Source organism: Phalacrocorax aristotelis, chromosome 1 (genome assembly GCF_949628215.1).
Source record: "Phalacrocorax aristotelis chromosome 1, bGulAri2.1, whole genome shotgun sequence".
Taxonomy (NCBI): Eukaryota; Metazoa; Chordata; class Aves; order Suliformes; family Phalacrocoracidae; genus Phalacrocorax; species Phalacrocorax aristotelis.
In genome coordinates this window covers 3,684,648-3,708,317 of record NC_134276.1, presented here as the reverse complement: position 1 = coordinate 3,708,317, position 23,670 = coordinate 3,684,648, and the positions used below count along the sequence as shown (strand labels likewise).

General features: G+C 44.7%; 1 protein-coding gene across 1 annotated transcript in view; it reads left to right on the top strand.

Moving 5' to 3' along the window:
* GUCY2F (guanylate cyclase 2F, retinal) overlaps positions 1-12,812 on the top strand; it is a 54,614-nt gene extending 41,802 nt beyond the window's left edge. The window contains exon 18 of the mRNA XM_075114369.1: positions 8,414-12,812. Within this exon, the coding sequence (XP_074970470.1) occupies positions 8,414-8,552 (139 nt within the window). The 3' untranslated portion in view covers positions 8,553-12,812. The remainder of the gene's footprint in view (positions 1-8,413) is intronic.
* The last annotated feature ends 10,858 nt before the right edge of the window (positions 12,813-23,670 follow it).

The following is a 23,670-nucleotide window of genomic DNA, read 5'->3' as shown; positions in this document are numbered from 1 at the left end:
TTTAAAGAAGCTCTTTTTGAGCAAGCTGAGGTTTCTGAGTGAACTGATTGGAATATTAGATTAGCAAATTACTGCCAACAGCAAGAAACCCTAAATGCAGTGTTCAGAAAGGAAGCAAAGTCAAGTAGTGGCATTGTTTGGCTGGAAGATGTGATTTGATGCATTACCCTTTCTTCTATGGATATTTCTACGGATTTAGGGAAAGGTGGTTCTGAAACTGTGCTCAGGGCCTGGCTGGCATTTTGAATCATATTCTGGCTTGCAGGTATGGCCTCAGGCGTGGCTGAGGTGTGCCCAGATGTGTCTGGACGTGCCCAGTAGTTTCTTCTGTCTCAGCCAGACAGACTGGGAGGTGAAGTGGGAGGTGAAGGTCCCTTTGAAAGATGTTTTCGCAGCGGGACAGAGACAGCAGCAATCAGCACCTTGACAGCAGGGGAGGTTGTCTGGGGTAGGTCCTGGCTGTAGGAGTTCATTTGAGGGTGGTTCTCCCTGGATCTGCCCACATTTCCCTTGAAAAAAGAAGCAGAGGGAAGCCCAGTGATGAGTGATCTGAGCTGTCTGAACAGGAGCCAGCTTGAGTCTAGGAACATTTTTGTGGTGTTGCACCTGCTGCGTGGGCTGGCCAAGTGAGATCTCCATCTGATCAGGGCACACTGCTCTCCCTTGTGCCATCTAAACAGGCTTTCTCATTACATGGCAGCCCAAAAGCTCTTTTATGAACAACAGTGATGAGGAAAAAAAAGGAAGAGTACTGAGGAGAAACTGTCTCAGAGCTGCTTTTAGCCTCCTCTGCTCCCCAGACAGCTGCTCCTATAATTTTACCAGCCATTTAAAGTAAGAAAAACTAGAGTATGATGAAATGTGGATTAAAATAAAATAAACCACCTCAGAAACAAGTAACCCCAGGGACAATCCTGACTGGTTTAAAGGTGTGTGGGAAGCAGTCAATGAAAGGGCTGCAGGGCTGGCTGGAGCAGGACCGCAGAGCTGAGATGTAACGGGCTGCCCGGGATACCTGCGCCTTGCAATAGGGTACGCGTTGCTCCAGCGTACGGGTTTACGCAAAGCAGGAATAGGAGAAGGAGAAATGAGGGCAGAGGAGACTACGTCTGCATCTGGATGACCCAGGTCTCAAGGCAATTTGAGTTACAGTTGTTCTTATCAAAGGGTACAGAATGGCCAAGTCATAAAGATGCTCTGTCTATGGGTCTGAGCCTTTCCCCCTGTAACTGGGAACTAGAAGTTGTGCCGGCTGCCTAAGGTTCAAGCCAGGAGCTTGTATTTTCAATGCTCAGAACATAATCATTGTAACACACCATATTCAGAAAAGAGAAGGCAAATTCCTTAACTGTCAGGGGAGCTGGGGTGCAGGACTTTATAGATTCTTTCCTGCTGGCTTTGGAAACAAGGTAGTGGCAAGAGAAGACCTTGGGAAAATAACAGGTGACTTCAGACAGAGGGGTTTTGCGAGAGGTTGGGGTGGAGGGTGCAAAATCAGCCCCCTCCAGTTGCTCAGACATGAGTGAGTTCAGGAGATGTGTCAGTGCTGTTTGCACTAGATCTTTCTTCTTGTTATTGTGCCGTGGATGAAGGGCAAGTCATTATCAAATGGTTATTTGATACTTGTGTGAGCAGTGTTTGGAGGTGGAGCTCAGGCAAACCGATACTGTACTCGATCCCCAAATACCTTGGTCAGGTCTTCACCTTCCATGGGTCACAACCTGTTGCACTATTGAGCAGAAACAGGCATCAACTTCCTCCACCCCCCCAGGGATGAAGTCCTGCTGGTGGACTCAAAGAACAAGCCCCTCACGCTGACCTGTGTGTGGCTGAATTTTGCTACTGCTTGCATAAAGGGGCTGGAGACAAAGTATTCCTCTTCCCCCTCCAACTGGTAGGATTTAATCTTATTAAAAGTTATCTACCTCTAGGATAGGCACCTCCAGCTGCGCTGGTCATCTTACACATCTTTTAGAGTCAATGCAGAGAAACAAACACTTCTAGTCTGCTCTAGCTCTTCTGCCCCACAGAGGGCATCTACTTCGGGTAAACCCCCACTGTGGTCCAGCAGTGCCTGCTCCCCTCCACTGGCTCAGAAGAAAGCCCAAGATATTTAGCTCAGACGGAGACATCTCTGTTGCAGATAGCTAAATTTCAGGGAGATTAATCCCATCTGAGAGGTAGATTCCCAGAAGAAGCCATTCAGCCCATCAGGATTATACCATCTTGGCTTCCCTGTCCTTGGGACCCAGCCCTAAAGGCTCCAGCACTCATATGAGGGTTTATAAACAGGAATCAATGTTTCTATAAAAAGGAAAAGTGTTCCCAAAGCTGAGGGTTTAGGTAAGGCATGGAAGGACAGCTTGGTTAGATGTTTCCATTTGCAGGACAGAATTGGTGAAAGAGCTGAAACTTGACTCCAGCCTCCCTCGGGAAAGGCTGTTAAATTTGTGCTAAGCTTTCAGGGAAAACTGGCTGTCTCTAGGGACAGTGAAATAGGATTTCCATTTCTAATGTGCCCATAGATTTGAAAGCTGAGAGTTTCTGATAGCAACACCCCTGGAGGACTAAAAGGCACTGAGGGAAGAGCTGAACTAACAGAAGGCAAGATCTTCACAGCAGTTTTGTTCTGTTCTTCCATTTGATGAATGAGGGGAAGGATCAGAGGAATAATGGAATAATTCTTCCAGGATTCATTTTGTCTAATAGATTCTGGATACAGCCATGATATATATATATATAGTTTGTGTTCCTCGATCAACAAGGTCATTCATCTCGTCCTGGGAGAAGTGTCTAAGATGTGCCAAGAGCCCTCTGGAAGTGCCTGGTTATACAGATTGCAAAAGATGCGTGTCTCAGAGCAGGCACTTAACTTCAGGACACTTAAAATTAAATTAGCTAACCTCCCTTTGCAATAAGTCGAGCTACAGTGATACAAGATAGGCACAAATAAAAACAGAACCAGGCCCAATATTTGTTTTCCTTTTCACACCAGAAGACACTTACTTTTCACTCGGTCTCCGTTACGGTCTGTTCTTTATTGCAGATGAAGCTGAACTGGTTCTTTCTCTAATGGCCTACATGTTCACTGCAGGTGTAGAGCTCACGGGTTACCCTCAGAAGAAATTGCAGAGTTCAAAAGGAGGAAAGCTGAAAAACTCCTTGGCAAAAGGGCCTAGATCTGAGGTAGTAGCTGTGGGACAGTCCCAACGTAGCTCTGCTATTTCGTGTCTGCTTATGTGTTATTTGTCTGCACTTTGCTGGTTTTAGTGTCATGAATTTTATTTCTTTTTTTTTCTCTTTTTTTTTTTTTTTTTGTCAAAATTATGTATGATTCTTTTAAAGTGTCTCATTCAGAAGGTGCTCGGAACAGCAGCAAAGCTGTCTAAAGGTAGTAGTAGCCTTGTTGGGCGATTTCCTAGCAAATTTGTGACCTGTTATCACATTCATTCCTGAAAGACATACAGTATTACTGTGTTCACCTGGAGTGTATTGTTGATCCACTGGATGCCAATGCGTACTGTGCCAGGAAGAGCCCAGTCCATGGTAAACACAGAGATAAAGCTGGAGTTCAAGCCTGGAAGAATACAAATTGTCTCCTGTTGCCTTTCTGTAATGTATATCTCCTGCCTAGTGTAATTTCATATCTCATGGCATGAAACAGGATGCAGCTGTTATTCATCACTATGGTACCTACTGGTACAAGAAATAAATGCGGATTTAAGATGATTTGGTTGGAATTCAGAAGTTACATGGAGTATAAAAGCATGACCCGAGATGCCTGGTCAAATATGTGTGACGACAGCAAGGCTGGCATATAAACATGCGCACCCACACATGCACATAGAAGGTCTGACGTCCCATGAAGGTGCTGTATGGTCGGTTTTTTAAATAATATCTCTGAAAGCAGCAATAAGGCTTCTGCTCAGTGCCTCTGAACAAACCTCTACTTAATTTCCATTTAGAAAAAGGCAGAGGTGGATGAAAGCACAGGGTGCGTCGATATAGGCTGGTTACAAACCCCTAAGATGCACCATATCAAGCTGATAGATTAAAGACTAAGGCTCCATCCAGTTGTCTCACAAGGATAAAACCCAGCAGAGAACATTTTGCTGTGTTCCTCTTTCCCAACCACAACTTTTAAAGATCCAGGGGGTATTATTAGGCTATTTTATCTCCCTTAAGAGATTTTAAAATTTTTGTCTGAGGCTCTCCCTATTCTAGGAGCTGGGCAGAAATTAATAATTTGAAAAAAGATTTAAATACATACTGTACAGAGACCTGTATAAGCACTACGGTATGTGAGCACTCGCTGTAAATATAAGCTCCAAGCAACAGAAGACCATCCTGCTGATCTACACCTATGAGCACAAGCTACTCTTCCAAGGCCAGAGACAAAGAGGATCTCTCACTTGGGTTAGCCCTGCTTGACAAAAACTGCACGTATACTGACACAAAAACATTTAGTACATATATCACCCACAGACATAGACTTCTGCACTGAAGTGAGGCTGATTAGTAGTACATTATAGAGAACAGAAGGTTCTCATTAGCCCGCTTGGCTCAATTCATGGGAAATTTTAGGAAAAACAGTAAGACGTTTGTACCTGGAGCTTTTCAACAGTCCTAGTTCAATCCTTCTCCTGTGCATGAAGCTTTCAATGGACGCAATTACGTCCTCAACAGCCATTTATTCCCATGTGCCTGCTTGGGGGTTTAGTGATGTTTCCAGCTAATCTGTCTTAAACATTTATGATGAAAGGGAATATGCCATCAACAACCTTGCTTTTCCTTGATAGCAATAAATGGACAATCTACAAGGATCTCAGATGTAGTGATCTATGGTCCATTCACCCAGTTTACAGTCCCCTTAGTTTGGGACTGTAAACTGACAGTCTCACAGGGTCCTTGCTATGATAAGATAGGGATTCCCATCCTGGAGTATTTATATATTTTGGAGTCTTCATCTGGCCTGGAGTCCAGAGGAATGCCAAGACTCTGCTCCTCATGCTCAGGAAGCAAATCCTTTAACCCTGAAGGAGTGACTGTGGACTCTGTTGTCCTTGGTGGACACCTGTCTTTGAAGAGAAGTGATGGCTCTCAACAGATCTTGATAAAAACGTACAGCAAAGCATGAGGAATACCAAAGCACACCACCAGTTACCTGAAGATAAACCTCCTGGCTATACTGCTAGTGGTCCTTACACTCTGTCCTGCAGTAGAATCTGTGATGGACCTACCTACCCACTCATGGGATTCAGCCTGGAGGACTATGGTTGTCAGAGACACTTGTGTGAGTCTGGCAGAGGCAACTGCAGCTGAAGACCATGTAGGATAAACCGTGGCATCTCAAATACTGCCAGACAGTGTTCTCATGCAGCTGAATCCCTCCTGTAGCATCTTACAGTGCTTCTGATATGGCAAAAGGGATTTCTTTCTTTCCTTCGAGGCCCTCCAGAGAACTCTTCCACAGAGATGTCAATGACTCCTTGTGATCCTTAGACTGATTTCAGTTTGGAGATGAGACTTAGACCCCATGCAAGTCAGTCAGAGTTCACTGTGGAGTTCAGAGTGGTGAGATTTCACCCCAGTGTGATTGGTAGCTGCTGTATTTATGGAGGGAACCATGGTGCATAAATCGTAGTGTCACCTGTATTGCTCTTTGCTGGCCTGAAGATATATAAGCATACAGGTAGTGGGTCCTGCATGGACAAAGGACCAGTCTGGGATCACGTAAATGTACTGATGCTCAATTTTTTAAATTATTTTATCTCTTGTTCTTTTTTCCTCAGGACTTTGCCTCTCCCTCTGTTCTGACCTCTTGTTCCACCAACTCAGCTTAGTGACAGGAGATCCCTCAAGGTTTTTCCTTGTTCAGGAAATATAGTAAACACCCAAATCATTGCATCTTTCTGGCCAAGCCATAGACTAGCAAGGTGTGGCTGACCAGGAGTTAAGATCTGAAAGCTCTTTCAGTACAGGTTTTTGATAAAGATTCTCTCTGTCCCCAATGGTGAAATGCACACCTGCACAGAAACCCATACAATTACAGCTTCCTTCTTCAGCCCCACTGCAGGGATAATCTCAGATGATCTTGTCTGCATGATCTCTCCAAAGGTTAAAACCAGAACTGCAGAAACCAAATATTCATTTCTATTGATTTTTTCCCCCATCATACGTTTCATCTCTTCCTCCTTTCTTCCACTCTGCATCAGCTACTTCTTCTCTCCTGGTATGCAGGGACACCTCCCAGCAACAGGCTGGAAGAAATAAAGGCCTGAAAGAAAAAAAAAGGAAATTCCTTTTCCTTGTTTCCTTAGTGGTTGCAAAACATTTGGGATCATCTTTGACAAGGGGATCAGCTCTTTCTCATCACGCTCAATGATTGAATTTTCAGGGTGGATCCTCCACTGAATCCTAAATCGCTTTGCATTGATACGTTTGGGTAGTTTCTTAAGATTCAGCAATTTGCCTTTAGACCCCTTTCCTGGTTTTTGCCCTTGGTTCTCCTTGGCTGCCCTTGGTCTCCCACTGAGTATGAGAGTAAGGGAATATGACATGTGCTGAGTTTGGAAGTCCTGGCTCTCCTCTTGTTGTATCCAGATTTAATAGCCAGTCCTCAGGCGCAGGTAACCAGACCATCAAACACCATCTGCAGAATCTTAGGTTACATAATAAAATACAATTATCTTGAATGCTAACAAAAAAGCATTAGATATATAATGCTAGAATACAGGGTGTCAGAGTGGTCAACCCTGCATACCTGGTTCTGGTGCCAGTGCTATTAGTTGACTTTGAGATAGATAGATAGATAGATAGATAGATAGATAGATAGATAGATAGATAGATAGACAGATAGATAGATAGATAGATACTTTAAAGTATATTTATATACTTTATAGATATCTAACAGGTACTTTAAAGACACCTCATCCAGTGCTGTCATTAAGGGCAGTTTCATTAGGCCACTTAACAGTCCTACATTAATAATTGGTCATTAGAGTTCATAGTCCTTGAGTCTAATAATATTCATTCCTCTCCTTTCAAGACCTTATATCTTACACTCTTGGGTTAGAATCATAGAATCACAGAATGGTTTGGGTTAGAAGGGACCTTTAGAGGCCACCTAGTTCAACCCCCCTGCAGTGAGCAGGGACATCTTCAACTCGATCAGGTCGCTCAGAGCATCGACCACCTCTCTGGGCAACCTGGGCCAGTGCCTCACCACCCTCAGCATAAAACATTTCTTCCTTATACCTAATCTGCATATCCCCTCTTTTAGTTTAAAGCCATCACCCCTTGTCCTGTTGCTCCAGGATCCCTGCTTCATGCAGTCAGTTTTACATATGTTTCTATTCTAAGGTAATTGCTTGGTCATTGTACAACTATGGTGTGTACAATTTAAAACCATATATATGTATATACACAACAATTTCTCAACTATTTCTTTTTAATATCTATATAATCTCAATTGTGTTCTTGGTATGGGTTAGCATTGGATCTTTTTGGTTTACAACAGCTGGAATTATATTTTTTTTCTATTATATACAGCAAATTTTATTTCATATGATGCTTTACGTAGGACAGGACAGCTGCAGAGTTAAGAGCTACCTAAAGCCCTGCCATTCACTCAGCTTCTGGCCTTCTACAAGTTCTTGATATTTGTTTTGTCTCTGAAACCCCCATTATGTTGCAATAAACCTGTGCCCACTGACAGATGGTAGAACCTGGGTATCATGGATACTTGGAGCATCATAGCCAACAGTCCCCCATCACATCAGTTTACTAGCCTGGATCTAGATGCAGTCTCTCAGTTAGACCAGTTCTTAAATCCTGGTGCTCAGCAGAGCTTATTCTGTCAGGAACAGTGTCAGGCTCAGGCAGCAAAATCACACCTAGGTCTGAGATGTTTGTCAGGGCTTTCTGGTTCTCCGCCCATCCTGTCTTGGGCTTGGTGAGATCACGGCTCTGTCAGAGCAGCTGGACCTTCAGATATCTCACTGGTGGCAGTGAATGACCTCAAACCCAGAGAAGTCCAGCTGATTAACAGGGAATCTCTTTTATTACCAGCCAGGAGATTTATGAGGCTTGTGATGCACAGCTGGGAATGTTTTTCAGGAGCAGCTGAAGCCCTCCGGTTGTTTTTATGTAAATATAATTTACATTTGTAAAGTGGACATCCTTGGATGAAAGCTTTATGTATCCCATTCACCCGTGCAACAGCTCCAGCAGTTGTATGGTCTACTGGGACCACCACATCCCTGCAGTTCTCTACCAACATCCCTCCTTGCCTGATGCTTCCTGATGGCTTTGAGAAAATCTAATGCTTCTGCTTTGTCTGACACAGAATGATGCAAAATGAAAGGCTGTTGCTTAGTGAGCAGGGTCGCTAACTCTGTCCTCTGTTTTACAGCCACAACTGGCCAGATGTGCTGACCAGGAAACTCAAATCTGTCCTGAGGGACACAAAGAGGACACTGACAAGAGCAACCTTTAAAGAGCTGGGGAGCGTGAACGAGGCCGGAATAAGTATTGAAGAGGATGAAATCTGAGAAGAGGGCAGCAAAGAACTAGTAAGATCAGGACGGACACCTGGAAGCTAAGCCAGCAGAGGAGCTCACACCTTCCATTTAATTCCCTTCCATCCAAAAGCAATATAATTGGTGAAGCCTCTTAGCTCTTACACGGGGTGATCCTGAGCAGGCAGATGAATCCTGACCATCATCTCCTGTGAAACTGGGCGCCAGCCCAGAGCTCTGTGTGTGTGGTTTTGGCAGGGGTCCATTGCGGAGGAAAGTGATGGTGATGGTGATGGTAGCGCCAGCTTTTCATCAGCATCTGTCACAAGGATGAGCCCAAAGAACATTTTAGCTAGGCCTGCATGGGAGCACAAACATGTCCAGGCATCTGGGCCTGGATTCAAACAATAATTCCGAGTGTTAAAGTTGTTTAACTGTTTTGCATTAGATAGATTTTGTTGTTGTTGTAGGAAACTCTAGTTTCATGAAAGTCAATGCAATTCAGAAGAAAATGTTTTTGACAACAACAAAAAAATATTTTTTACTCCCCCACAAGGGGAAATTTTGAATCAAAATGTTTTGTTCCTGTATGTCAATTTAAGCAGAAACATTTTCTTTTAAATCGACATTTCAGCTGCAAATGCTATTTTAAAGCTATTTTCAAACTGAAATGACAGTTTTGAAATGAAACAGTTTGGTATGAATCAATATTTGATTCCAAATGCCAAAATGCGATTCTGCTCAAAATGTCAAAATATGTTGTCTTCAAAATTCCAGCTCTAAACTGGAAGAACATTTTGTTTTGCTTTATACACACACACATATAGCATATCTGAACATTTTATGCTTTTCATCCCAAAGCAGGATGAAAACGGAATGCCAGATATTGGAAAACTGAGATGCAGAGAATGACATACTGCAGTTCCTTTAGCTGAGTAATACCAATGAGATATGAATTTTCTTTCCTGCAAAAGTGGGGCTGAGGGAATGAAAAGTACATCACTTAAGAAGTACAAAGCCTAAAACACATCTCTCTTCTTCCTTCCCAATCTCCAAGTGGTCTCAAAGGCACTTGTCTTCAAAGTAAACCTACCAGTGAGTAAAAACACCTTTCTGCAAAGGGCCAGCATTTGGTCTGTAGGCACTTCTCTCAGAGCACACTTTGTCAAGGTCAAATAATTTTGTTGCTGGCCACTTCTTCTCCCTGGTTTTTTACTCCTGTTCAACATCTGGCTTCTAACAAACTTCTGGGAATTGTTGTTCTCCCTCCTTCAAGGCTGAAGGAAACAACAGATACAGTAATTTAATCACTATTACCACCAGAAGGAGCTCATTGAAAACATGGAGACCGCTCTCAAGCTCAGTTTGAACTCTTCTCATCAGAGCAACGAGAGCAGATTTTTATCATTCAGACGATAAATAAGTGTCAAAAACCACTTGCCAAACCTTCTTTGGTTATTGCAAATAACTTCATGAAACAAGGCAAGCCAGACTCCACAAAGCTAAGGAAGATGCTGTTTTCACAACTAATTCACTGTAGCATGTGTAACACACGTGTACTGTCAACGTAAGAGCTGTTTGGAGTATAAACACCTGAAAAGTGAAAAGGGAAAGGAAATTCATTAATGTTCTTTATTAATGAGATTTTACTCTGTGATATCTCACGGTTTTGTGAAAGAAGCTTTTGCCTGCTTAGTGGTGACAGTTGATATTCCGGGTGGGGGAAGCTGGCCCTTGAAAGACATCTGTCGAAAGGCTCATACAACACTTGAGCTGTCAAACAGGGCTTAGGAAAGCTTTCACCTTCTGCACTGTGCTGACCCTCTGTTTGCAAATTCATTCAGGAATGAAGTCCTATGGAAGATACATGGGCCAGGCAATTCTGACACAATATACCTCAACATACAGTTCCAGGGAGGGATGTTACCTGGAGCGGTCTGTGCAAACGTGAGCTTAAAATCAAACAATTTCTGCATAATTCATGTATTTTCCATTATCCTTCCATGTCAAAAACATTGATCAGTGCTGTTCTGGTACATAGTGGTGTGGGTTCCATGAACCTGACCTTACGTCTTGGCTAAAGACGATTGCAAGATGTGGCATGCAAAAAGCACATCCTTTCTATGGGGGACAGGTGGTCTCTCCCCCTGCTCTTGGTGTGGTATTTCCATGCAAGTGAGAGTTGCATCAATGGGTTTTGCTTGGAAAGGCCTGTGTGTAGCCCAGGCTGGCCTCCAAATGAAGACAAATACCCACAATGGTGTGCAAAACGAAAATCATCTGACTAAATATTGCCCTATAAGGTACAGTCTGAAAAAGTCACCCACACAGGTCCCCTAACAGTCAGAAAAGGGAAACAGGCTCTTCCCAGGAGTGTTTCTTGGGCTCCTACATGTGGATACCTCTGTGTGTGCTGGGTGTCTCAGCTCCCATTACAGCTAATGGAGATCAAGTCAAAAAGTCCAAGGAGCCTAATGATTCCTCTGAGCCTAAAATAGGTGCCTACATCTGTCTAGCACAGTCACCCCCAAACTTCACTGACTGTTGGCAACGTCTCCATTCAAGCAACGGGAGCCTGGTGCACACAGAGATACCCAAATGGAGATACCTGTGATACAGTTCAGCTGGCTAAACACAAGTGCTTAATGCCATTTGGGATGCCCTAGAGTACCGACAACATCCAGACAGAGCTGATAAATAAGATACAGGACCAGATCCTTTTGTAATGGCAGCTGGAGGCCAGACAAAAATACACTAAGATCTGAAATAATACTAGACACGTATGTTTAGTGAGGTACACCTTGAAAGTTGGGTGTCTTAACCCAAAAGTGAAACCCACCCTAGATATGTGCATTCAGATGGATGAACCATGCCCTAAAAGTACTTGCCATCGACTCTAACAGGAGCTGCACTGATCGGCTTGGGTGGAGAAACCAACATCACAGATGACTAAAGTCAAGCTGGAGGAACCTCACTCCCACACAGATACCATCACTGGTTCGGAGGAGGTGCTGAATGCCCTGACCTTCTCCCTGCGTCTGGAAACTCTGCCATGTGGCTTGTCTAGATGTGTTAACCCTCTGTGAAACACTCGTTCTTCCCAGCACACAGGCAAAATGGATGTAAAGGAAGATACACATGAACAGAAACCAAATCTGTGACGTAGCTTGCCCATTGTTAATACTTCCCATCACACCATTCAGCTGGTAACGTGGCAGCGAGCGGGAGCAACAGTGACACTCTGTTTCTGCTGTATATCAGATTAAACATTTGTGAATGTATGAGCAAAAAACCAACAACACACCCCTTCAACCTACCACTATGCATATACTCTCCCTTTCAACATCTACACATATGTACAGATACATATATATTTCAATTTTGGGGTGCCCAGGGTTTTATTTCATACTTACCCACTAAGAAATAATCTTTTAAGTGTGTGATTTCGATAGTCCCAGAGAAGACAATTTTAAAAGTATGTTGGGGTAGCCAAAAACTGAATTTTCCAGTCAAAGACCATTTAAACAGGAGGATTTCAGTCTGCCCTTCTGTACACAGTTTTTGGATTCTTTCTTCACCCTGTAGTCTTCTGAAATAAACAACATTCTTTGACTTCGTTTTAAAAAATAAAGTAGTAAATCTGTGGGAAAGGGTAACAGAGAAGCAAAGTTCTGATTACTGACGACTTTAGTAATCCCAGGACAATTCTTAATTCTCTTTGAAGCCAGTGGCATTTTTTTCCTCTTAATTTCAACAGGAAGAAGCCAAGGACTCATCCCTGAGTGTGATAACCTCTGCTGCTAGAACACTATAAAATATATTTATATTTTCCTGGCATTGTTCTGCTTAGACAAGTTTAGGTTTACTCATGAAATTTCTTCCCATAGTAACTGTGATTACTGTATCAGGCTCTTTTCTTGTTATTTTTCTCCTAAAACTAGTGTTTAGAGGCTGTAATGAGGAAGACTGGGGCTGGAAGCAGAAAATGTAAATTTTGTAGCTCTGCAGCAGACTTCTCAGGTGACGGTGGGCAAGTCACTTGGTGGATTTCTCCGATAGTGAAGGACACACTCTAGAAACTTCTATCAACAAGAACCTACCATGTGATTATCAGAGGTTTTACCACTAACGTTATAGGGCGAATTTTAATGTAATCGTGCAAACCCGCTGAGAGCTGTAGAAGATGTATTTACACACAATATACACTGTCTGAATATAGCTCAGATTTCCTACAGTATTTTTAACAGTGAATTAAAACCAAATGCCAATAAAGATCCTTGGAGGCCTACTCCTCCACCTGAAAGTCTCATTCTTGTTTGTGTATTTATCTTCATCTTATTTTTCAGCTTACTTTTCAGCTCTCTGTGCAGATAAGGCACCTATGAAGAGCCCTGTTCACATATTTGCTGCATTATTCAATAATTTAGAGGCAGGTCTCAGAATATGCAGGCCACCAGCGGGACAGTCAGGCAGAGGAGGTGTGGGGAGATGGAGAAGAACCCAAGACAGGTTTGGAGCAGCCACAGCGTGGTTGGGTATCCATACAGCTGCAAGGAGCTATGTCTGGGAAAGCTTCCCATGACAGCGGATACTAAAGTGGGGAGGGGGCAATACCACTCCCCACAGCACATTTCTCATTGGAATATATCAAGATGCTTCTCTGGGGTGTGGGACTGCAGGCGAGTGAAGGCAGGAGTAGGGCTGAGGGTAAGTCTGCTGCAGCATTGCCCGTCTCGAACTCATGAAACGATGTTGTCTCTGTCCTGACATCCTCATGCAAAAACACCAGCACCTCTTCCTTCCGTGAAGCTCTGGTTATTTACCTTGGCATTGTAGAGACGTGTCCTTCAGTGGTGAGGTCAGGGACAGCTCCATGGTCACTGCAGCAGGAGCCCGCCCTCCCTCCCCTGCAACCTTCCCCGCAACCTTCCCCCCTCACACCAGCAATGGGTTTGTCCCTTTGACGAATGCATGGGAGACATCAGGGCAACCTCCTGCCATCTGTCCATGCAACTGGGAACATGGTCTGGCAAGGTCCTATGCACAGGCAGACCCTCCTCCCACCCACTCACACACGGTGACAGTGGTCATCAGCTGGATGCAAGTCCCCGGGCATCACTGGTGAAGGTGGGCTAAGGATTTCCTACCTCTGTATCCACATATCCCTGCATTCTGCACCTGGAGAAGAGGAGGCTGAGGGGAGCCCTTCTCGCTCTCTGCAGCTGCCTGAGAGGGGCTGGAGTGAGGGAGGGGCTGGTCTCTGCTCCCAAGTCACCAGTGACAGGGCGAGAGGGAACGGCCTCAGGCTGCGTCAGGGGAGGTTTAGGTTGGAGATGAGGGAAAATGTCTTCCCTGCCAGAGCGGTCAGGCCCTGGCACAGGCTGCCCAGAGAGGTGGGGGAGTCACCGTCCCTGGGGCGTTCAAAAAAAACCATGTAGCCATGGCCCTTGGAGACATGGTTTAGGGGGTGTTGGGTTGACCGTTGGACTTGATGATCCTAGAGGTCTTTTCCAACCTTAATAATTCTATGACTCTTTGATTTCCTTCCAGTCATGCCAGAGAGTCCTAGTATGAAACTCATCACTGACTTCATCTGTGTTAAATATAATCATTTGTATAAAAGAATAGGTGGGAGAAGGCTGAGGAACTACAGCTTTTCACACTCAAACTGAAGCAGTGTGAAATGGTGGCCTTAGAAAAAGCCCTTGCAGGCAAAACTGAGCCTGAGGAAGAGCTATAGGATTGTTAGCTCAGGTTGTGGGGACAGTGCTGTAGGATACAGAGAGCCTGATATAAGGGGAGGTTGGGTTAGCACACAGCGTTGGGCCAGACCCCCCAAAATGCACAGAAAGCCATTGCATTCAAGATGGTTTCCAGACCCTGGGTCATTGCAATCCTCTCCTCCAGCCTCCTGCAGCTGGTGGGTGAGCAACATGTACGCAGTGCTCCTGGGCCAGCGACTGCTGAGACAGGCAAACAGGTGAAGCTTTTCAGTATTCATCCCACACCAGGGTACTCCCCCAATCTCTTTAGAATAACCACAGGAGAGGATTCCCCAGCTCCATGTTCTGTGCAGTGTAAGAAGCACCTAATACTTTTCCTCTGATGCTCGTTACTTTACAGCTGTTGGTATTAAATTTCATTCACCATTTTTTTCCTCATTCACCAGAGTTGCTCACAATCCTTCCCAAGCCTGACTTCATCATATCTACAGATGTGAGTCTCCTTCCTTCCTTGACCAGTATCTCTAAGCACCTCCAGGTTCTGCTAAACAGCACAGGACCCGGAGGGGGACTGCAAAGACCACACACAAAAGTGGTTGCATAGTGAATCCTGGTCATGCAGTTCTCCTCTTAGCTTCTTGACTCCACATCGGTCTGGATCCATGACATTTGCCCTTCACTTTGCCATTACATGGTGTAATATAGCCTCTTTTCCTGCACAGGGTCTGTTTAGGATCTCCTGAAAATCAAGAAAAATTTTATGAGCTGGTTCTCTTTTATTGACTGCTTTCATTGACACTTCAAAATAATTTTATTTGAAGGAATTAAATCCCCCTTTTGCCATTCTCTCTTCTCAATATAGGGCTGTCTAGCAGCCAAGCTACATAGTACGGACTGCAGGTACAGTTAAAAAAACCTGTACAACAGACTCTGAAAATAAATAGGCTCATTTTCACAAAGCTAGATGTCTGAAACATTTTTTCATTAACCTGTGCAGAGAAGCTCAGGGAAAGTTGATGTAGGGGCAAGGACCAAAAGTGAAATATGTTATATCTACATAGCCCTGATGCCCAAATGAAAACCACGATACAATGCATGAAATTCCAGTTGGCCTTGAACAGAAGGCATTTATTAGCATTGAAGTTTTTTTACTATTGTTAGCATTTGCCAAGTTGCAAGCGTTCTGCAGTTTTTAAATGGAAAATGGTCTGGTTTTCTAACAGTTTGTTTGCCAGACACCTCAGCTGCCCATCTGCTGGGCTATCTCAGTCACCAATTCCAGCCCTGGAGGCAGATGTCTCAGATCCCAACTCCACATCCAATTTCCTTCTTTATTTATTTTTGCATTCAAAATCTGGAACTGAAACAGTATTTCAAAATATTGAAATCCTGCAGGAAACCAACTGACCTTTCTCCACGCTCGTCAGAAAACTGGGCAGGAGAAGGCAGCAAACAGGTTTTGCATGGCTTGAGCTCCAATCTTGCGGTCTTTGCTCACCAGGATCACTGCACTGTCCAAACATCACATATAGAATCATAGAATGTCCTGAGTTGGAAGGGACCCACAAGGATCATCAAGTCCAACTCCATAGCAAAGAATAATATCTGATGGCAGATGTACTGCAATTAACTGCTTTAATAACCATGGCCTATTGAATATGTCTTCTACTGTAGTACCAGAGGGCTTTAGCCATGGATTGAGAGTCTGGTGAGGTAGAAACTGCTTACACTCCTCTGCATGCGAGCCCTGCTCTGCTATGTTAGTGCCTTAAAGAACAAACCTGAAAATTGTCAATCTGAACACTTCTGATTTTAAAGGAAGTTCAGGCTTGGCTCTGAACAAGCATTTTGTGACTCAAGGCTGTTTGCAATAAGAAAGCATCACAGGAGCAGAGCGTTCCTTGCCAATACTTGTTTTGAGCCGTCTGTGAAATCCTGGCACCATGTTCCGAGAATGCTGAGTGGAAATAAAGCTTTTGTTTAACCTACTTGTGTGGGCTCCCTGCGGAGGTGATTGTCTGCCTGGCCAAATCTGTAACTTCAGCTCCCCAAACACCATCATCGCACAGAAAGCACCAGAAGGAATAATCACAGGTTGTTATCCAAACAAGGTGCCAAAGTTTATTCATGGAGAGATGTCATTGGGTTTGCTTGGTTGACTGCACCTGTCAGGACGGCAAAGCAGTTGGGACGAGAGGGAAATATGACCCGATGCTTATGGTGGGTCCAAGCCTTTCAGGTCCAATCTGCAGGGGAACCAAGGAAATGCTTTTTCTCACACTATGGAGAGGAGGGATCAGCCTGAAAACCTTCTCTTCTCTACCCTTGTTGTTGTAGCTTTGTCCTGATGGCCAAGTATTGGGAACGGTACAGACTCTACAACACTGGGGTGTGTGGAGAGGGACAGGAGACACAAGATTAATAACCTCCTGACCAGGTGAGGTTAGAAGAACAAAAAAGGTCTTCATTTAGGTAGGATGAACCTGCCTTGGTTGTATGTTCAGGCACTGTTGCCCACATGTGCCCAGCTAGCAGAAGATGAGCGGGTACTCCCCAATGGGGAGTCCTCCGGCTGTAAAGAGACAGTAAGCTTCACATCCTGAGAAGTCTCCAGCAAATCATTCCCCACATCTGGACCAACAGGAAGCCCTGAGTGTTGAGAGCAACCAACCTTGCATGGTGCTTCTCTGGACTTAGAAAAGGAAAAGCGCAAAGGGATGCTCCTCAGAAAGCAATGGTGACACCTGCATGATTAAATGACACATGCCTGCACCCTTCCCTGGCACTGGAGTCAGATAATAAACTCCCTTCTCCTCCTGAACACCCCAGCCACATGGTAGGAATATCCCTGTCCCCAGACATGCCCCAAGATTTTTTGGGGTGGTGCTCGTTGGCCTGGAGACCACCAGTGGTAGCAATTTAAGAGTTGAATCCAGCACCCAGGAACTGGTCACTGGTTCAGATGGAGCTACCATGAGACAGAAAGTCAGACAAGTACTGCTCAATGTGCTATAAACAGTGGGTTTGGACACTATGGATGCCACCTCCATACTGCCTAAGGCTACATGAGCCCAGGGACATGGTGTACTTATCCCTGTGCATGGCTTCAAAACACAATCCAAGGCAAATATGAAATCAGGGTAATAATCTACAGGAGGGCCTGAAAATCTCAAGGGCTTGAAGGGCTGAAGGCTATTTTCCCAAAGGGGAAATGCTGTAGTTTCACTTGGAAATGCTGAGTGGTGAATGAAGGTGCTGAGATGAGAAGTTTCTCTAGTTCATTTCCCTCTAGACATAGAGAAACCCCTTCAACATGAATACAGCCTGAGGAACCACCTTTGCTGCCCTTCCGAATGTAATAGGTCATCCCAAAGAGAAAAGGCTGGGAACACTGTGTTTCGGCAATGCCTTTTGTATTTATATAAGTCCTGGGAGCCGCAAAGTTGAACATGCTTATCCTTGATACCTCATGTCCCAGTGCTGGACAGGTTTGTAGGTGGTCTGAAGAGCTGCACGGCAAATCCCTCTGCTCTTTGCAACTACAAGGGGAAAGGAGACCCTTTCAGCCCAGGGCCACCTTCCTCTCTGTGCCCTCCTGCTAACCAAGACTGGCACTGCGTAGGGAAAAGCACAGCCATGCTGCGGCGGTTATTTTTATGCTGTCCTGTATTTGCTATAAGAACTGGTCCTGGAAAAACAGTTTGCTCTTGATTTTGTACAGCTCATCCCAGTTTCAGCAGAGTGTATTTATAGAGAGGAAAAGGACACATGAAGAGCTCACTGGTCTCTCCAAGATGGAACAAATAATTAACTGTAGTCCTATTATTTTCATACAGAATCATTTTAACTGAAAAATTTTAACACCATCACAGTGAAATCTTCAGTATTAAATACAGCATTAAAAACACCAGCTACAGCCAATGACAATAATTAACCACTAGTCATGTCTGCAACATTCGGATTCAAAGTACAATTCAGATGAAAGCATTTTCCAACATATATGTCCATGCATATGCATGTGTGCATACAAATATATGTACATATACATACACATATATATATATCTGCATATAAAAATATATATGTATGCATTAACTAACCGGCAGCCATTCACCACCAGAGGGCAGGCAAAGTATAGGTAAATCCGTTGTCCCGTATTCCCTGCACATGTCAATGGGCGACTTGTTCAGTGGCTAAAAAGGTATCACCAATGTTTTCTTTGACCACCTCCAATGACTTTCTTACCCTGAATCTCAAACCTTATGACAACCTCATATTGCACAGCACGCTGGCTATTTTTTTTTCTGTTTGTTTAGAAATTCTCTGCATTTTTCAAGGATGAAATGGGCTGAGCTGGGAGCGGTCCACCATGGGGTAAGCACAGGGAGCACCATGTGTGAGAGGCGAGAAGCTTCCTCAGTGCTGCGGCTGAAGGAGGAATGGGTATTGGCATGTGTGTGTCTGGAGAAATCAGAAGGTCGGTGGGAGCTGAACGCCTCCACTTTTCTTTGGTCGTAAGCTATTATTACTCCTTTGCAATCAGGGGATATTCACTGACGTACAGTAAAAGGACTGATCCCTTCTGGGTTGTGTTAAACATTTATCAAGATCGTCTTATCTGACAACCAAAAACAACGGAGATCTAATGGTGATGTTAATATGAACCAATAAGCAATGTGGCCGCCCTCAAGGTCCTGAGTCCTAGGAACAGATTATTTCCTCCATTTGAGTTGTGAGGTATGCTAGCAGGAACATGGACCTTCTGGAAAGGTACAATGACCAAAGAGCTTCTTTTCTTTTCACTCATGCTATGGAGAGGATAAAAATACAGGAGTCTTGACACCAGAAAGAAAATCCTAAGAAGCCCTCTCCTCCAACCAAGAGATGCTTATCATGGGGCACAGAAAGACCTTCTAGATATGATAGGTCATGAGATCTATAAGGATTATTGTCTAAAACCCCGCGCATCCGACCTGTGGAGGAAAAGGCATGTACAATCTAACCCCAGAAGCTGCATCCCAATTTGCTAACAGATATCTTTTCACTTGTGCACAATGAGATGCTTTATAGGGCTACAGAGGCTCCTCGGGGCAGGAATCCCGTGCAGAGCTTTGCTCAGTGAGGCGATAGATATCAGACCTTCAAGGCAATGGCAGAACCACTTATAATGTTTGTAACGCATCCAGAAACACCAGCCCCAAGTTGCTTCTCCCAGTGGAACCTGGGCAGTATTTTAAGTGATTGGTATGTCCAACCTGGGCTGGAAAGCTGGGGTTTGCACCATCAGGACATATAACCACAACCAGCAAAAAATCCAGCTCCCTGTTTCGTGACTGCAAGAGGGACTCATTCCTTTTAATTTTGAATCTGTGTCCACGTTAGTCACTCACCCCTCCCTTTGTGTTCACAGGAGAAAGTAGGAGCTCCTTGCGGGTGACTCATCTTCTGGAGAACGAGATGAATCATGAGCAAGAAGGGCTTCCATTTCCCTCCATGGGCTGTGGAGGATATCAAGATCAGTGGTTCATTTGATAGATGCCGACCTTGCAGATATCTACATGTGATCAGAGATATCTCATCTTTTTCACCTATGACATCATTCTGAGGTTACAAATTTGTATTAAAAGGAGACCATCCCACCTCTGAAATCCAGAAGGAGATGTTCAGCATCCAATTAAATTTCCAGGATTTTGAACAAATCAAAGAGACTGATAAGCAGGACTAAAAAGGCCTTGCTTCCTTCAGGTTTTTGCCCTATGTCTGCTTTCCCTCTCCGCTGAAACAACTCCAATGTTCATTCCCTCACATGTCCCAGTGTACCCCCCCCTCGTTATTTGGTGTGGAGGGGTCGTTAGATGGTGCCGGTACCTTTCTCCTCCAGTACTGTGCGTAGGGATTGCCGTGACGTACTGTCAGCACAGCAAGGAGCATGCTCAGGGATGAAGCTAGGGTTTAAATACTGTGTCTCTACTCAAAAAGTCTGAAAGACGTAATTGAGGGTGGGAGTTAGATTATTCAAGAAAAACTGCACACTGCGCAGGAAGTAAAGACATTTTGGAAATAACCCAGAATCCAGCTGTGGGCTATAAAAAAAAATGCTTTCAGAAGTGGTGACGTAGTGATGGATCAAGGGGCTATGGGAAGGATCAAAGGGTTTAAGGAACATGACAAAAATAGAGCATTTCTAAGTCATTTCTTCTCTCCCTAGGATTATGACTGCAACCTTCTTTTTTTTCAGTGTTTGCCTAAAAAGTCAGCATAGAAGGAGCAAACGACAGGACAGATCACATACTTAACCAACCGCGGCGAAACCCTTTTCCACAAGAGCTGAAAATTTCCTATTTCATGATCAGCTACAAGGCTTTGCAGATAAAATGCCAGTAATCCCTTCACTACAGCTTTCCTGCGGTAAGACACCACCTATCCAAACATGGCAAAGAGGTGGAAAGAGAAGGGACAACAAAAAGGGAAAATTGATTATTTCAGTGGTGGTTGATGGTTTAAAGTAATTTTTGCAAAGTCTGAGTCAATAGCAGGGACTGAAAACGCCAGGGGGAGAGACCAGCTTTCCTCTTCCTTCTCCTACCCAAAAGAAAGTGAAAAAAAGGAAGAAGCATGGATGGTATTTCATACTTTGAATTGAGTAGGAGGTCTAAAAAGAGAAACATGATCTTTAACCCCATTAGCACAGACAACAGAATAAACTGTTCTGCAGCTTGTTTAGCACCACCTGATTCATAGATCCGACTGCCACTGCAGTGGAAGGCAGAGATATAAGAAATGTTTGCAAGGGAAACCACATCAGTCTCATCTGGTTTGCCATTTCAAGATAAACCAGATTTGTCACATGGAGCACAGTTTCCTGAACCTGTTGATAAAGCTTGGGATGTTTCAAGCACAGGCTAGAAGATGTCCCTGGAGATGGTAGAGTGGGCAGTCAAACCCCAGAGACACTGTAAAAATCTGGGTTGGATGCAGGCTGCCTCCGACCATCAGAGATGGCAGGGCAAGTGCAAAGCAGAAGGTTCTCTTCTGTCTTCTCAAGATGTTCACCTGGCAACTTTGCTTGCAAGCCATACCTCAAAGTCTCACTGGGCAGCAGTGTGAGGCCCACAGCCACTGGAAAATAAAACCAGAGAACCCTGATGACAGTTTCGGCCCCCCACAATCCCAGCACAAATTCCATTTGCCCCATTCCAACCCCCCAAAATGACGGGACTCTCTGCACCTCCTGGGATATGCTTTTCCTTCCCTGGGAGTTTTGCCCACACGCTTTCCCTCTCCTTTTTCTCTTACTGTCTCACTGCCCCATGTCCCAGCAACCCCCACATCTGGCCATCATTTCCTCCCCAACTCTATTTGTGTTATCTTCTGTGGTCTTTCACTCTGCAGCAGACCCTTATCACCAAAGCCACCTTATCTATATCCTGCAGTAGTACCTGCTCACACTAGGAGATTCAGCAATATCTGCCACTCCAAGTGACGTACAACATCCCTCAAGCACTCCACGAAGGTCTTGAGCACCGTTGTGTGCGTTTTGCTTTCCCATTCAATTTTCTAGCACTGCCTGCCTAGGTGTCAAGCAGCGCCTGGAGACAGGCAGCCACCCAAGAGTGACAAGACAAGCCAGGACTATGCCCATCCTGCAAATCACAGCCTTGTAACATGGAGACAGCTAACCCCTTCGTAGCTAGTCACGTCTGGCTGGGTGAGTGCCGAGTGTCCCAGGAGAACCGGACATGCATTTTTTACCCTGCTTTTTGGATAAATTTCGCAGCTACTTGGGTTACTGGTAGCTGGTTTGGAGATAGCTAAGGCATGTCCTCTTTGCAGTTGTAAGTGGAGCAATGTCTTCATGGCCCAAGGCCATGTGGACCTCAGGAAGGTTATAGTTGGTACCAGAGGAGATTAAGCCAGGCCTAGTCTGGGGAGATGCCATGAGCGACATCTTCTTTGAGTTCAACCAAAGACAAAGTTCTTGAGATCTGCAGGCACCGTATGATGAGGCTGAGTTGGGACAGGAACCACAGCTGACCTGGTGACCAGGAAAACCCCCCTGTCCCACTCACCCCAGCGTCAACACCAAGGCAAGCCAAAATCACAGCATTTAAAGCATCACCATGCTCCCAGCAGCAAACTTCCCTGAATAACAGCAGGAATGGAAAAAGAGTGGCCAGAGCAAAGCTCTTGGCCCTCTTGTTCCTCACATATTTTTTAAAAAAAACAGGCTATAATAGGAGTTGGAGGAAATGGAGCATAAATATCAAAATTTGTTTAGTCTGGGGAAATATCATTTATAATTAGAGATGGGCATCCTGTTGACATGATACAATCTATTTTAAGCGTAAGGTGAGCACGTGGTCAACCTCTAATCTTTTGCAAGTGATTAAAAACTGCCAGTTCATCTCTTCCTGGTTGGTTTCTTTTTTTTCCCTTTGGTGTTTTTTTGGGGGTTTGTTTATTTTTTTGTGTGTGTGTAATTTCTAAAAAGCAACTGGGCTAATGTCAGCTCAAGATAATGATGCTTATACTGGCAGTGATGTCTCGAAGTATCTCAGTAGCTGGGAGTTTTGCTTTCTGTTCGTGCACTTCTGCTTGTCTCCATGCCAGCCTCACCAACCAAAGCCTGCTCACCTCTCCCATGGAAGAGTGGGAACCCCATGAGACTTGGAGGGATTGAGCCTATGGCAGGACATGGCCCAGGGTTGACTTTGTGTGGCCAGCATTGACCTGTGGCCCTTTTTTTGATGTGGGATTTGCCGGTTGCCCCAGCCTGCTGCCCTAGTGTGGAGGCGTGCAGGGTTTGTGCATGGCAGATACCAGCAGAAATCACTGTAGAACTGGTGCTTGTAAGCAGTTTTGGAGGCATGATGCTACAAGTCTTCAAGGTGTGGCATCCCTCCTAGTGTCCTCAGGTTCTTTCATGGGATATGCATGGGTGCATTGATACTGCCAGATAATCTGGCTCCCCACAGTCAACCACACTGAGGGTTAGCTCTCTCATGGGCACCCTTCCCCACCAAACCAGCTTGTTTCCTCCAAGCTGGGTGTAGTTCTGGAGTTTCCTTCAGGGCCTGCATCAAGTTTGGCTGCTTCTCTTCCGCACAGTCCTCCTACATTATTCCACAGGGCGTTGCATGTTGTCCCCACATTGTTTAAGGCACTGTGAAAGCAATACAGTGAAACAACCATCTCAGGTCTGTGGGATACCACCCAGAGCTAGATATCTGAGTGCTGCATACCAGGACATAGCCATCTTGCTCTAGAGAAGGGCCAGGTCTATATGGATCAGGCCAAAGATCACTCCCTGGAAGAGACATCTTTAGTGGGAGAGATGTAACTGGAGAAGCATTAGCACTCAGGTGCCACTGGGAACCAGCCATAGATTGACCCAAGTCTTCTGCAGCCCCCACACCAGAGACAGAGGT